We start from the raw sequence: 16186 nt of genomic DNA, 5'->3' as shown, positions 1-16186 counted from the left end.
AACAACAAGAAAGCAAAAAAAGTAATGAATATGAATAGTGATGACATTATAATGTCTTTGAGATTCTCGATAACTCAATAACATTTTCTAGTTCGCAAACCGATGCATAAAGGCATAAGGCATATAGGTACGTGATATAACAGGGAGTTATATACGTTTGAGTATGAATAGTAACAAATATAGGAGTTTCAAAATTCATGGATAATATTTCATGTAATACATATGTAATACACAAACCCTGATAGATGACTTAGGAATGTCAAGAATTTCAGAAATCGTAGTGTCGCATTTAAACGCGGTGGCGTAATTGGATAGTACTTAGAAAAGTGAACATAGTTCTTAGATTGACTTGGCATTCTAAGATAAGTAAAGTTTCTAAAGTATAGTATAGCATTTAACAATTAAAGGCAACAATTAAAGGCACTATAGTCAAGGAAAGTTGTAGTCCTACATTGCTAAGGTACCTAATTGTATAAGGCACACTTAAAATGCAATCCTGGTTCTCTACAATAGCACTGCTCTGATACCAATCTGTCACACCCCCCAAAATAGACCAGGGGTAATTGTGACCAATCATATCATAACACAGTTGTATAAACGAGAACGACTCTATATGAGACTTTTTAAATAAAACCTTTGTTAATAAAACAGCGGAAGCAGTAATACATGTTTACATTATTATTAAAACATAAAATAAATGTTTATGAACTAAAATATAATATGCGAAGTGGACTCCATGCAAGCATCAAATCTATCATCACAAAGTTGCAAACAGCTAGCTCAATCATCACCTGAGACAAAACATGCTTAAAGTGTCAACCAAAAAGGTTGAGTGAAATTCACAGGTTTATAAATAATATCCAAAGTTTTAGGCCACAAGATTTAGTTTAAAGTTGATTGATATAGAAATATCAATCTAAAAGTGTTGCTGCATTTTGTAATATCGCTACTAAACAAGTTTACCCTATGACACCTTGTACTGTCAGTGTCGTGGAATCATTATTATGTAACCAAAGACCAACGGTCGAATGGTTAGAGACATTACTCTCAATAGGCCTACTCACAATAATTAAGTTTGCATTTAAACGTAGCAATTGACGATATTACGGTAGGGATTTAGCATGAATCAAAGCATGATAGCATAGTTAACAATTTAGTACTTGTGTCTAAGCGTAAAACAGTTATAAAGCAAGCATGTGTCTCACCCAAAAAGTTATAAATAGTTAAGTAAATAGTAAAAGTGGGGCTATGAAAATCACCTTAGTAGCACAAAAGAGTATTCCACGAAAGAATTGAACGGAAGGACGTGACCGATATCTCAACCTAGAGATAGAACGTATGATCAGACATTGCCTAACAGACAATAGTATATAGTACTATATTGATAGTAATGGTTCACTAAAGAATTTCCATTTTCGGAAGGTTACTATTTATGGAAAGTTTCCACTTATAGTAATTTTCCAATTTTAGAAAGTTCGGGTTAATCTTTAGCAAGACGTTGTATAACTTTACTCAAACTTCGTTGCTATCAAATAAGTCAGGAATGACCAGATGTAACCGGGGGCCCAGGACTCTTGACCAGAATCTAAGTCATGGCATTCGAGATCCACAAGCTTACCCATAAATGGCAACCTAGACATCATTCACGTACGACCGTGAGTAGCGATGAAGTTCACATGAATTGTATATTATCTTTGATTAACCTTCACTTTAGGTTTATATGTTATTTTATATGTTATATTATATTTATTAATGTATTAACAATTTGATTATCTTATATTATATACTATAAGTTATTATTATTAAATTAGTATAGTTATAAAATAAGTGTTTATTGATAATGTATTGTTATTAACTTACATTATCAGCATTATACTTTATTATATAGTATACTTAGTTATTAACCGTAAGTTATAATAATAATATTAATTTAGTATATGTAATATACTTATGTTAATCGAAAATCATACTAATATACGTTAATTCAAATATTAATTCATTAAATATTATATTTATAATTTTTATAAACTTAGTTAATTATACAATTCAGTAGGATATTTTATAAAAATAATTTTATCAAGTTTTTGTCTTTATTTCCCACTTTTCTTTATATATATACTCGGTTTATATTAATCAAATTTAATTAGGTAATAAATATTAAATTGACCTAAATAAATAATTTTATATTTTTTACAGGTTCTATATTATGTAAAAATATTATAAAAGTTATTAAATAAAATTTTATATTAAAATATTATTTATTTAATTTTTTCTAATTATTTAACCATTGTAATCGGCCTATAATTAAATAAATAGGAAAAATAATTTAAAATTATTTTTTATATTTTTTTTAAAGTACTTAGTGATGCTACTAATCATATAAAAATTTTATAAAAATATTTAATACACGTTTGTATTTATTTTTTATTTTCTTTATTATTTCTCTCGGTTTAGAATAATGCAAAAGTAAATTCTTTTTAAATACTAATGGTCCTATTTATTTAAGTTTTATAATTTTCACTTATTTATAAAAGCATAATAATCTCAAAAAAAAATTTATAATTATTTTAATTACTGTTTAATATTTTATTACAAATTTTATATTTTTTTATGTTTAAATACTACATAATTCGTATTTAATTATAAATAATATTCCATAAATTATCAAAATTATTTTTATACATCATAATACTAATTATAACATGTAAAAATAATTTATATATATTAAATTCGAATTTTTAAAGAATATACAAAAAAATAAAAGCAATTCGATAAAAAAATATAGAAAATACCTCAAGTACTTTCTCAAGTTTGTGAGATAGTTTTTCCAAAGATTTGATACAAGTTTTTATGAAATGGAAGTGGGTATTTATAGGGAAAAAATGGTTGGTGAAAAGAAAAAATATAAATAAAATAAAGGTGCCAATTTTGACAAAAAATAAAAACATGTTAAAAATATTTTTAATAAGTTTTTGTTTTTGAAAATATTTAGTCAAAATTCATGGGCTCATTATTTAATTTATAAAAAAAATCTCTTTTTTTATAAGCTAAAAATATATATATAATGATTAAAATAACTTATCATTTAATTAATAATTATGTTTCATATAGTTTTAAATATAATATGCATTAATATTAATATTAACTAAAGTTATTTTATATAATTAGTGTAAACTTTAGTGAACAAAAAGTGTCAACTAAAAATAAATATTTGATCAATGTCAAATTTAATTATATATTACGTATGGATAACAACCCTATAGTCAAATTAGTCAATTCAGGTATGGAAATATTAGGGTTATTATAGAGTAGTTTGATGCATGAAAATTGAAAATGAAAATGTGTTTGTGGCTCCTCATTCACGTGAATGTAGGAGTAAATATAGGCTCCATTAATTTGTTGTTTTGTTAGATATTTCTTGCTAGATGTTAAATGATGGTTCCCACATGTGTTAGGTGACTCACAAGGGCTGCTAAGAGCTGATCATTGGAGTGTATATACCAATAGTAAATACATTTAGAAGCTGGGTATTGTACGAGTACGAATACGGGTGCATACGAGTAGAATTGTTGATGAAAATGAACGAGGATGTAATTGTAAGCATTTTTGTTAAGTAGAAGTACTTTGATAAGTATTTTAAAGTCTTTCAAAAGTGTAAGAATACATATTAAAACACTACATGTATATACATTTTAACTGAGTCGTTAAGTCATCGTTAGTCGTTACATGTAAGTGTTGTTTTGAAACCTTTAGGTTAACGATCTTGTTAAATGTTGTTAACCCATTATTTATTATATCTAAAGAGATGTTAAATTATTACATTATCATGATATTATGATATATTAGTATATCTTAGTATGATATATATACAGTTAAATATTGTTACAACGATAATCGTTACATATATGTCTCGTTTCGAAATCATTAAGTTAGTAGTCTTGTTTTTACATATGTAGTTCATTGTTAATACACTTAATGACATGTTTACTTATCATTTATCATGATTAAACATAGTGTAACAATATCTTAATATGATTCAAATGTATTTAGTAAGATGTTGTTATAACAATAATCGTTATATATATCGTTTTCGAGTTTCTTAATTCAATAGTCTCATTTTTATGTATATAACTCATTGTTAAAATACCTAATGAGATACATACTTATCATAATATCATGTTAACTATATATATAACCATATATATGTCATCATATAGTTTTTACAAGTTTTAACGTTCGTGAATCACCGGTCAACTTGGGTGGTCAATTGTCTATATAAAACCTATTTCAATTAATCAAGTCTTAACAAGTTTGATTGCTTAACATGTTGGAAACACTTAATCATGTAAATATCAAATTCATTTAATATATATAAACATGGAAAAGTTCGGGTCACTACAACTTAATTATCATTTTATCATGTTAAACATAGTGTATTAATATCTTAATATGATTCATATGTATTTAGTAAGACGTTGTTATAACAATAATCGTTATATATATCGTTTCGAGTTTCTTAATTCAATAATCTCATTTTTATGTATATCACTCATTGTTAATATACTTAGTAAGATACTTACTTATCATAATCTCATGTTAACCATATATATATCCATATATATATATATATATATATATATATATATATATATATATCATCATGTAGTTTTTACAAGTTTTTAACGTTCGTGAATCACCGGTCAACTTGGGTGGTCAATTGTCTACATGAAACTCATTTCAAATAATCAAGTCTTAACAAGTTTGATTGCTTAACATGTTGGAAACATTTAATCATGCAAATATAGTTTTCATTTAATATATAATCATGAAAAAGTTCGGGTCACTACAACAGTGAGCCAAAGCATTACATGAGTGTATTAATAATTAAACCCAACAACCAACCTCTCATTGGCCAGCTCGAATTCAAGGGTTGTGGACCCGCTTTTTTGGGGAGTTACTGAGCTGACATTCAGAACACACCCCATAACATCTAAAACATATATATGAAATGCGTTAGACGGTGCACAAAATCAATATAAATAGGCTGAAAAGAATCTACAGTTGTAGTTGGAAACAGCAGTACCTATTAAGAATTGGCCACCATTTGGCTGCAACTCTTCAAAAGGTATGCATGCAAATGGATGACGGACAAACCCTTCATGCTCAGCACTTGATATTCCCCTGAGGAAGGTGGAACCTTGCAACTGAATTAGGACCTTGTTATCCCTGAGGAGGAGGTAGTCGTCCTTATTGGGGATAACCTCGAATTTGTTGAGCAAGTAAACTGTTCCTTCCTTTAACCTTGAGATAAAACAGTGAGCTACCGTGTTCTTGGCAGTCAACTGAATCACATTACCCTGAAAAGGAGGGGAAACATGTTATCATTGTACATGGATTGTGTATATATACGTGACACATTCCACTTCATGAGTTGAACCATGAGTTTTTGAAGAAAATACATAGGGTGTTGTGATTTTAACACAATCTACAACAATTAAAGAAGTAAATGTTATGAAACACACTCTTGACAGAATTCAGTTTTCATTCAAGCCTTTCATCATACACTTAGTATCCATTTAAGGAAAATTCAGCCTCAAAGAAATCTTTAATGAATTCACAAACTCGCAATGAAAAAACATTAATCAGGCTGAACCTTCATGAATACAAAGATATACTCAAACACCCGAACCCTTATGTATATATAAGCATAGAATGTAAGGCATCTTTACATACATCCATGGAAAGCTAAGTATGACTACCATATTGTTATTAAATCCCTAATCAATAAGACAGCAATCATGTGTTACATCACCACTCATAAAAGGATTATATATTATAAATTCAAAATCTAGAATTGACACAATTTAAACATGGTTTGTTGTTTGAAAACAGCAAACATGACATACATTACATATTAAAACAGAAGGTTACATTTATATACACATACATAAACACACACATATATATATATAGAATTCTGTGATGACCCTATTTAAACCAATTTTCTATATGATTTAATATTTTTGTCATGATAAGCAATGAATTTTGACAAGTTTTAAAACTTTTGTAAATGAGTTTTACATAACGGTTGACCATCCTGTTTGTCTAACGATTCACGAACGTCATAACTTGTGATAATTATATATACGGAGGAAATATGCGAATAATATTTATATACGAAATGATAAAAATTTACTATTGAATGATGAAATTTTTAAATTAAAAATTATACGTATTTAATCGTTTTATTTTTATGATGTAATTTTTCTTAATTTATAAGAAAAAACGCAATTAATTCAAAGATGTACAAGCTGTAAAGCACAACGTACAACAATGTAACTTAAATAGTTGAATCAAAATTAATTCATTTACTATTCATATAAATAGTAAATGAAACGAAATTAATTAATTTACTATTCACATGAAAGCGACATGATAGAAATTATTAATTATAAGTTACATAGAATACCCCTGAAGTATTTAATAAATATGACTTTTTAAAATATAAGAATTCATTCGATTGAATTTTACGGTAGCACGGAATGATCAGCAGACTAGTACGTACACTCTACATCGAACGTATATAGTAATTTTAATAAATAAATGGACCTTTTTACAACTAGTTTTATAAAGATTAAGACCAAAATAAATATATGTATTCAATTATAAAAGTGGAATTCTTTTTATTTATACTTTTACCAGTCAATTATTAACAATAAAGTACGAAATACTGGTCTGTGAAAAACTGTCGGCATAAAATAACAAATGAATGGCGGCATTTAATTTAACACGTTTGATTCTCTTTAATTATTATATTATATTTATATTATTATATTATTATATTTATTCTATATATATCGATCGTTTCTGTTTTCTGATTCATTCACCTAACTATCTATCTCTCACACTCTCTCTATAATTATATTTATTATTATTATTATTAAGATTAATATTATTATTATTAATCGTATTATTATTATTATTATTATTAGTGTTATTATTAGTATTATTATACATAAAATACTACGACGGGTCATGAGCGAGTTATTTCAAAACGAGTTTTTCGAGCGGGATAGAGCTAAGGAAATTATGGGTTATAGCTATGGAGGTTATGGGTAATGTTCGTGGGTACCACGGGTGAATCAAAGGCTAACCTTTCATTTGTCATTTCCGTTGTGTCTGCATACTTTTTCTACAATATTGAACCACAATATTGATATGTGAGTTTATAGATCCAATTTTAAATGCTTTAAATATTTTTGTGCTGAGAATACATACACTTTATTTTAAACGCAATGGACACAAGTACATACTAAATTCTACACTGAGTTTGAACCGAAAATCCCTTAGCTTTAGTAACTACTAACTGCCGATTATAAGAAGTGGTGGACGCGAGTAGTTGTATATGGATCCATAGGGCTTGACATCCCCGTCCGTTCCAGGTATAGAAACCCTAGCCTGAACTATAAAGCAGACGTATGCTATTTGAGTTAATACACGTTGGATTGCATGTATTGTACATGTTGGTTGCATGTATGTTAAAACAGAGGGTACTTATTATATATACGTTAAGTTTAGTTATCAGGGTGCTCAATTTCGTAGAATATTTTGATAAATGGATGAAACAACTGAAATCTTGTGATCCACCTTTATATACAGAGTATGCGCATTATTAAAACTATGAACTCACCAACCTTTGTGTTGACACTTTTAAGCATGTTTATTCTCAGGTTCCTAGAAGTCTTCCACTGTTTGCTTATACGTTTTACAAGCTATGTGCATGGAGTCATACATGTTTTATTCGAGAAAACTTTGCATTCACAAAATCATCACCATGTATCTTATTTTGACTGCATTGTCAATGGATGTATTATTGTAAACTATTATTTACGGTGATTGTCTATATGTAGAAATCATCAGATGTCAAAAACCTTGGAATTGGATATTCATTTATGGTGTGCCTTTTCAAAAGAATGCAATGTTTACAAAATGTATCATATAGAGGTCAAAACCTCACTATGAAATCAATGAATAACGTAACGCGTCAATAGCTATTTTGGCAGGTCGTTACAGTTGGTATCTGAGCTTGAGGTCATAGGGAACCAGAATTTGCATTAGTGTGTTTAACTGGTAATTGTTAGGATGCATTAGTGAGTCTGGACTATGACCGTATTTGTTTTTACCGATTTTTGCTTATCATTCCTTGTCGGAAATTACTTGCTTATCATTCTTAAGTCTAGACATGTTTTTCTGCATTTATTGCATAGGTAGTGTACAGACGAATTCATATCTTAGCGTATCTGTTACTGTAAACTTGGCCTGACATCTTTCGAAGATTCCTCCGTAATTTATGGGATTTTGGTATTATATATACATATGTAAATGTAAATTATGTATTGAAGAATACCAATCTAAATCCTATAATCTATTTCATATCAAAAATCATTTCCCTGATTATACAAGATGGATCCTGCATATAGTTCAAATTCCCTAGATTTCGATAGCTCTTCCGATATGGAATTCTACCTGAGCTCCGAAAGCAGTGTGACAGGAATGTATCAACCAATCAGCCATCACCTATTCTGGATGAATTGGGGATGGGTTCGTAGTATACTTAATCATTGGAGACAAGAAGAAGGTGATCCCTTCCATCCACCAAATTGCCCTATTAGCGAAGAACCTGAAGCGGTTACCGGCGTACCAGTCCGAAACACCATTTTCTCTCTCATTTCCAGAGTAATAGAAGAAGTCAACGGATGCACAACTTGCAGGCATCACAAGAACCACCAGCATCAACAGTACCGCCGACAACAACACCAACAGTACCATTACCACCACTAATAACAACCGCATCGCAAACCTCAACTTCACAATCTGTCCCACGAGCATCAACGTCATACGCCCTGTAGATACCAAGGAATACCAACAACAACAACAAAGGATGAAGTATTGATTCATAACTTCATCGAATAAATATTTTGCAGAGAATATGTAGTTCCTAAAAGTTTTAGAGATTATATATTCTAGTGCAAATTGTAAATCAGATGAGTGGGCGGATAGAAATAATGAAGTGAAACCCTGATAGGAATGGTGCGTGATTTACAAGCTAGACTTGTTATACAAGCAGCATCAACAGTACCGTCAGCATCACCAGCACGTCAGTACCGTCAGCAACGTCAGCACCAGCAGCACCTATAACATCACAAACTCCACCAGTTCCATAATCACCAACATCGTCACAAATCAACAACGCGTATATTGTATCAACGAGTTATGAAGTATTAACTCATTTCCCCTGAAGAAATTATATGTATATTATATATATATATATATATATATATATATATATATATATATATATATATATATATATATATATATATATGAATTTTGAAATCAAAATAAATCTTTTCGTACTGAGCTATTACGTGTGAATCTTAACTGGTAGGTACTACTCGGTTAGTTCATGTTACTAATATGCTATGATGTACGACTTAACCATCATTAACTACAATTTCTATTTCAACTCAATGAATTCCATCTCCTAATAAACCAAGTGTATTACTCAGTTATATGTTTGATGTTACACTTTCATTATCAATGTATTCAAAACTTTCTAGAAAATATCACTCGTACCTTGCGAAGTTCACAAAATTCCACAAGCACTAATATCCTTCATCGAGGAATGTCAATAAGAATAGATAATGAAGTATTGATGACATTAGTCAAATACTCCGCAAAGATTATGTAAACTCTAATGTTTTAGAGATTACTCATTTCTAGTTCCAGCCGAAAATCTAATGAGTTTATTAGTATATTAACTCATTAAATCTGTATTACATCTGAAGAAAGTATACATATATATATTTTCATAAAGACTGTAGTAAAATTCTATTGTACAAAAATATTAATTGTGAAAATGTTTTTACAGGTAGGTAATACCTGTGAAATATTTGAGTTCACAATTAATATGTTACACGATACATCATTCAATTAATCAATAATCATTAACTATACTCACTACTTTCACAACGATATCCATTCTTTCATAGAAATCTGAGCAACCATACTCATTGAAATCCAATTACATATTACGATTTTAACAGATCAGAATCTAAGTCGAGATATAACCGATATCATCACTCTTAGATTCCTACATCTTTCAAAGCTATACTTTGACTTCAAAACTGTGCTAGAACATCACTTCTAAAATCCAGAAAAATATTCGTATCATTCAAAATTCTAGAACATCATATGTATATTGACGATTACAATCTGCATCAAACCTATAACGACCCGTCCTAATCTATCTGGACGAATACATTACATTTGGTTACATCGCGAGTTATTTGACCTCTATATGATACATTTTACAAACATTGCATTCGTTTTTAAAAGACAAACTTTCATTACATCGACAGTTGACGGCATGCATACCATTTCATAATATATCCAACTATAATTGACTTAGTAATAATCTTGATGAACTCGACGACTCGAATGCAACGTCTTTTGAAATATGTCATGAATGACTCCAAGTAATATCTCTAATATGAGCAAATGCACAGCGAAAGATTTCTTTAATACCCGAGAATAAACATGCTTTAAAGTGTCAACCAAAAGGTTGGTGAGTTCATTAGTTTATCATAATCGATCATTTCCATAATTTTAATAGACCACAAGATTTCATTTATTCAATAATCATACACTCGCAAGTGTTTAAAATTCATTCATATGGATTGAACACCTGGTAACCGACATTAACAAAATGCATCTAGAATATCCCCATATATAAATATCGAAGTACTAAAGCAGTTCAAATTCTCTGACTGGGGCGTGTCAAAGCCCATAGATCTATCTTTAGGATTCGCTTCAACTGGTGACAATTATAATAAACACCAATTCTTAGGTTACCAAGTTTAATAAGGGCGATATCCGGTATAACGATTCAACCACAGAAAAAAAAATAAGCTAACTAAAAAGAAAACGTCCCTGCCACGGATCGAACCCGCGACCTCTCGAACACCCATTAAACATCCAAACCGTCCCTCCATCCATTCTTTTCTGATTTAATATGAACCTTAATATATTAGAACCCGTTTTTAAACTGTTTAGTCATCATCTTCTTCCTCTTCGAAAACTCAAACAACCCAACATCAATTCTAATCATAATAACAATGATTCATATTCTTCAAAATAAGTAGAAACATCAACATTAAGTAATTGTATTATTTGAAAAACAAAAAATATATATATAAAGAATGCTGCTGTCTGCTGGTCGAGATAGGAAAAAAAGAAATTTTTGATTTTTATTTCGAGCTCGTTTTAGATCAACCTTATAACATAAAATAGTTTGTAATCCACTCCTTGAATCTATTGATATCATTAATTGCAGTTGATTCGCAACAACAAACCCAAATTTCCTCAAGAACGAATTCGTTGACTTTTTAAAACAAAAATTTGACTCGAAAATTCGTAGTTGTTTTGAGGAATTGGAATGTAAGATTTTGCAGATAGTTCGACTATACATTTCTATTTACAATTATAGGTTCGTGATTTGTCGAAACTAGTCAAAAGGTCAATTGAATATATGAACATAGTTTCAAAGTTTTCGAGACTCAACATTACAGACTTTGCTTATCGTATCGAAAACATATAAATATTAAGTTTAAATTTGGTCGGAAATTTCCGAGTCGTCACAGTACCTACCCGTTAAAGAAATTTCGTCCCGAAATTTGATTGGGATCATCATGGCTAACAATAAAAATGTTTTCTTGACGAATATGAGCTGATAAATAGAGTTTTATCAACATTGAGTAATATTGATAAAATAATAATAATAATAATAATAATAATAATAATAATAATAATAATAATAATAATAATAATAATAATAATAATAATAATAATAATAATAATAATAATAATAATAATAATAATAATAATAATAATAATAATAGAAAAGATGAGACTACCTCAAAAAAAAATAAGCTAACTAAAAAGAAAACGTCCCTGCCACGGATCGAACCCGCGACCTCTTGAACACCCATTAAACATCCAAACCGTCCCTCCATCCATTCTTTTCTGATTTAATATGAACCTTAATATATTAGAACCGTTTTTAAACTATTTAGTCATCATCTTCTTCCTCTTCGAAAACTCAAACAACCCAACATCAATTCTAATCATAATAACAATGATTCATATTCTTCAAAATAAGTAGAAACATCAACATTAAGTAATTGTATTATTTGAAAAACAAAAAATATATATATAAAGAATGCTGATGTCTGCTGGTCGAGATAGGAAAAAAAGAAATTTTTGATTTTTATTTCGAGCTCGTTTTAGATCAACCTTATAACATAAAATAGTTTGTAATCCACTCCTTGAATCTATTGATATCATTAATTGCAGTTGATTCGCAACAACAAACCCAAATTTCCTCAAGAACGAATTCGTTGACTTTTTAAAACAAAAATTTGACTCGAAAATTCGTAGTTGTTTTGAGGAATTGGAATGTAAGATTTTGCAGATAGTTCGACTATACATTTCTATTTACAATTATAGGTTCGTGATTTGTCGAAACTAGTCAAAAGGTCAATTGAATATATGAACATAGTTTCAAAGTTTTCGAGACTCAACATTACAGACTTTGCTTATCGTATCGGAAACATATAAATATTAAGTTTAAATTTGGTCGGAAATTTCCGAGTCGTCACAGTACCTACCCGTTAAAGAAATTTCGTCCCGAAATTTGATTGGGATCATCATGGCTAACAATAAAAATGTTTTCGTGACGAATATGAGCTGATAAATAGAGTTTTATCAACATTGAGTAATATTGATAAAATAATTCGATTACTCGAAGCGTACGAGTGAAGTTATCACAAAATAGTAAATAGACAAGTTTCATCATAACTTTTCACTAGTCATGGTTGAATTCCAGAATTCAAGGGATTCAATAGAAAATCTTGGAAATATATAAGATCTGATTCTTCGAGATTTAAGGAAATTAGGATCTCTTTAATTAGATGCGATGATCTGTCCTTATTACTACATCTGATATTTCCATTATAAATTTACCTTTTCCGTTCCATTAGTTTTCACCACTTCTATACTCAATTTCCAAATTCAAAAGATTGTGAAAATGCTTAATCCAGTTCTGATCCTTGTCCTTATCCTGACTATCGTAACAATTATTCTCCTTTTTCAACTTCCACTGGAAGAATCTGTTTACTTCTACTATTACCTTGGGGTGATACTATTCTTAATTATATCGTGTCCTTATATTGGTATTCGTATTAATATCCACGGTTTGAAACCTCCGTGTTGTTATTAGGCCTTATATTTTCTCTTATATTTTGGAGCTCTTTGCCTTTTTATTCTCTTCTCGACCTCTAGTAAAGCGAGTAATGATACAAAATTCGTAGGTATGAAGTTTTGAATGAACATGACTAATGTTCTAAGAGAGAGATTGTAATCGCATGATCTTGATTGGTTAAATTACCAGAATTCAAGAGAAAAGATAGAACTATCAAGGAAATATGTTCTTGATATGTTTATAGATTAGATAAAATGTAAGAGTCGTGTAACATGGCACATGATGATGTTATATTCTGTGAATCATCACGTTTCATTAGAAACTCAGCATGACTTACTGTAATATAATCACGTTAATCAAGTGTCATTATATTATACTAATTCATGCATCAATTTCTTTTCATTTCTCCAGAATTCATTCATAAATTAAACTTAGATTTTACAGAAGTTTCCAATATAATGAAACACAGGAAGCATGAAGAGGTATATAATTTCGGACGAGAATATTTATGAAAATATTCCCAGAAATATCGAAGATATTTATGATGATATTTTGGAATTTCTAAGTTCGATGGTTGATGAAGAAAGATTTTCAAGATTTTAACATGAGTACGGAGTAAGATATTCATTAAAGGTTTCATCGGATCCAGAATTACCTGGATTCTTTAAATATATGGTATGGTCCTTGTATTTGGCCTTGGTCTCCTTCATGGTTTACTCAATCTGTTCTTCAGTACCAAATTTTCTATCGAGCGTTCCTAACACTCCCTTCTTTATCATCAAACTTTTGGCCGTTTAGACCATCTATAATTTTTTTCTGTTTCCTCTGCATTTAATGTTACGATATCTGAATCATCGGTTATCAATCCGAGGTGGTTTCAGGAGAATTGTGTTTTAGATGATTAAACGTTGATGGTAATGTGGTGGAATATAAAAGGTTCCTCGGTAACAATAAAAGAGCACACATATATATCAAGGTGATTATAAGGTTGTTTCGAACGAAAAGTCGAAGTTGACTTGCTGGAGCTGTGACAAAATTTGCTACTTTGAAAGGAATTACCAAGTTATGTTGGGTAATAATAACACTAAAGGAATTAGCACAGATACGTGTTAAACGTTTACTCATGTTCCAAGAATTTTAAGGTGCATAACTCTATGCATCAATCCTTTCTTCCGTAGATGAAGTGCGGTTGGTTCATTCTCTCGATCGAGGTATTTTCAAGAATCACGAAACGTTTGAACGCAGATTGTAATCATCAAGATAAAAATGAGGTTTAAGATGAAATCAAGTGGCAAACTTGAAGAATTGTTTAGTTTCATATGTTATAATCAATATTTTAATTCATTTTAATTGTCCAATGTCGGTAGTCCACAGTTAACAGTCCACAGTTACTAATTCAATAATTCATATATAGTTTATAATATTCGAATTAATTAATACGTATCGTGACCCGTGTACATGTCTCAGACTCGATCACAACTCAAAGTATATAAATTATTGTAGAATCAACCTCAACCCTGTATAGCTAACTCAAGCATTACTGCATATAGAGTGTCTATGGTTATTCCAAATAATATATATAGATGCGTCAATATGATATGTCAAAACTTTGTATACATGTTCCAATATTTAAAGTGCGTAAAATAAATAACAGAAATTAAATGATGATAAATAAAATTGCTAGAATATAATTTGCGATAATTAAATTGCGATAAATAAAATGTAATTAGTTAGCTAGGAACAGTTAGCTAGGAACAGTTAGCGTGGATTCTTAACAAAATTTCTCATAGTTAATTTGTTTGTTTCTAACAAATTTTATTTTGTCCAATGTTTTCTTCATTATGCCACTTGTTGGATTCTGGAAAATCAAAATTCAAATATGAATTTGGATGAAAATGGTTATTCTGCTGTGAACGGATAGGTATATCGGTGGTTGTAAGTAGGATAGTGAATGACTGTTGAATCAGCTTCGAATAATGTACAGTGTAATTTATTAATGTGAAATCTAAATATTCCTCGGGTATTACCTACCCGTTAAAATATTTTCACCATTAACAGTTTGTACAAAAGAATTTTTAATTACAATCTTTATGAAAACATATATACATATATTTTCTTCAGATGTAATTATGGATTTAATGAGTTAATATAACATTAAACTCATTTGCTTTTCGGTTAGAATTAGGGTACATAATCTCTAAAACATTAGAGATTACATAATCATCATGTCGAACGAAGATAAATAATGTAGAACGTCACGTAGAACGATGATTATACTCGAGGTACAGAATGAGATGTTGAGGCATGGAATGCGCATGTTATTGTTAATGGTGGTACTGTTTATGATGCTGGTGCTGCTGCTGGTGTTTGTAACCTTTGCACCATATTCTCCAAAGCCACCACCCGAGCGCGAAGCTCGTTGACTTCTTCTATTACACCGGGGTGATTGTCCGTTCGAACGAGCGGATAAATAAAATCTAGAATTTTATGTAGTATATAATCGTGACGAGATACTCTGGAAATGAGAGAGAAAATAGTGTTTCGGACAGGTTCGCCGGTAAGTGCTTTAGGTTCTTCGCCAAGAGGGCAATGTGGTGGATGGAAGGGATCACCTTCTTCTTGTATCCAATGATTGAGGAGGCTACGAACCCATCCCCAATTCATCCAGAATAGATGATGGCTGATTGGTTAATCCATTCTGGTCACACTGCTTTCGGAGCTTGATTGGGATTCCCTTTCGGAATCCGAAGGACGTGAACTGATGACGAATTCCATTTCGTACGATTGAACAAATGATTTTTCGTTATGAAATGATTTTCCGGCTATCAGATGGTATTCTAATTACATAGAATATCTATATATATA

General features: G+C 30.0%; 1 protein-coding gene across 1 annotated transcript in view; it reads right to left on the bottom strand.

Annotated features, from left to right (window-relative positions):
* LOC139853524 (replication factor A protein 1-like) overlaps window positions 1–5739 on the bottom strand; it is a 42410-nt gene extending 36671 nt beyond the window's left edge. The window contains exons 1-3 of the mRNA XM_071842915.1: window positions 5734–5739; window positions 5084–5357; window positions 4903–4990 (exon numbers count right to left, since the gene is read on the bottom strand). Coding sequence (XP_071699016.1) covers window positions 4903–4990; window positions 5084–5357; window positions 5734–5739 — 368 coding nt within the window. The remainder of the gene's footprint in view (window positions 1–4902; window positions 4991–5083; window positions 5358–5733) is intronic.
* Window positions 5740–16186: the final 10447 nt, after the last annotated feature.

Source organism: Rutidosis leptorrhynchoides, chromosome 6 (assembly GCF_046630445.1).
Source record: "Rutidosis leptorrhynchoides isolate AG116_Rl617_1_P2 chromosome 6, CSIRO_AGI_Rlap_v1, whole genome shotgun sequence".
NCBI classification, from domain to species: Eukaryota; Viridiplantae; Streptophyta; class Magnoliopsida; order Asterales; family Asteraceae; genus Rutidosis; species Rutidosis leptorrhynchoides.
The sequence above is the reverse complement of the archived record's forward strand: the minus strand, read 5'-3'. Positions and strand labels throughout refer to the sequence as shown.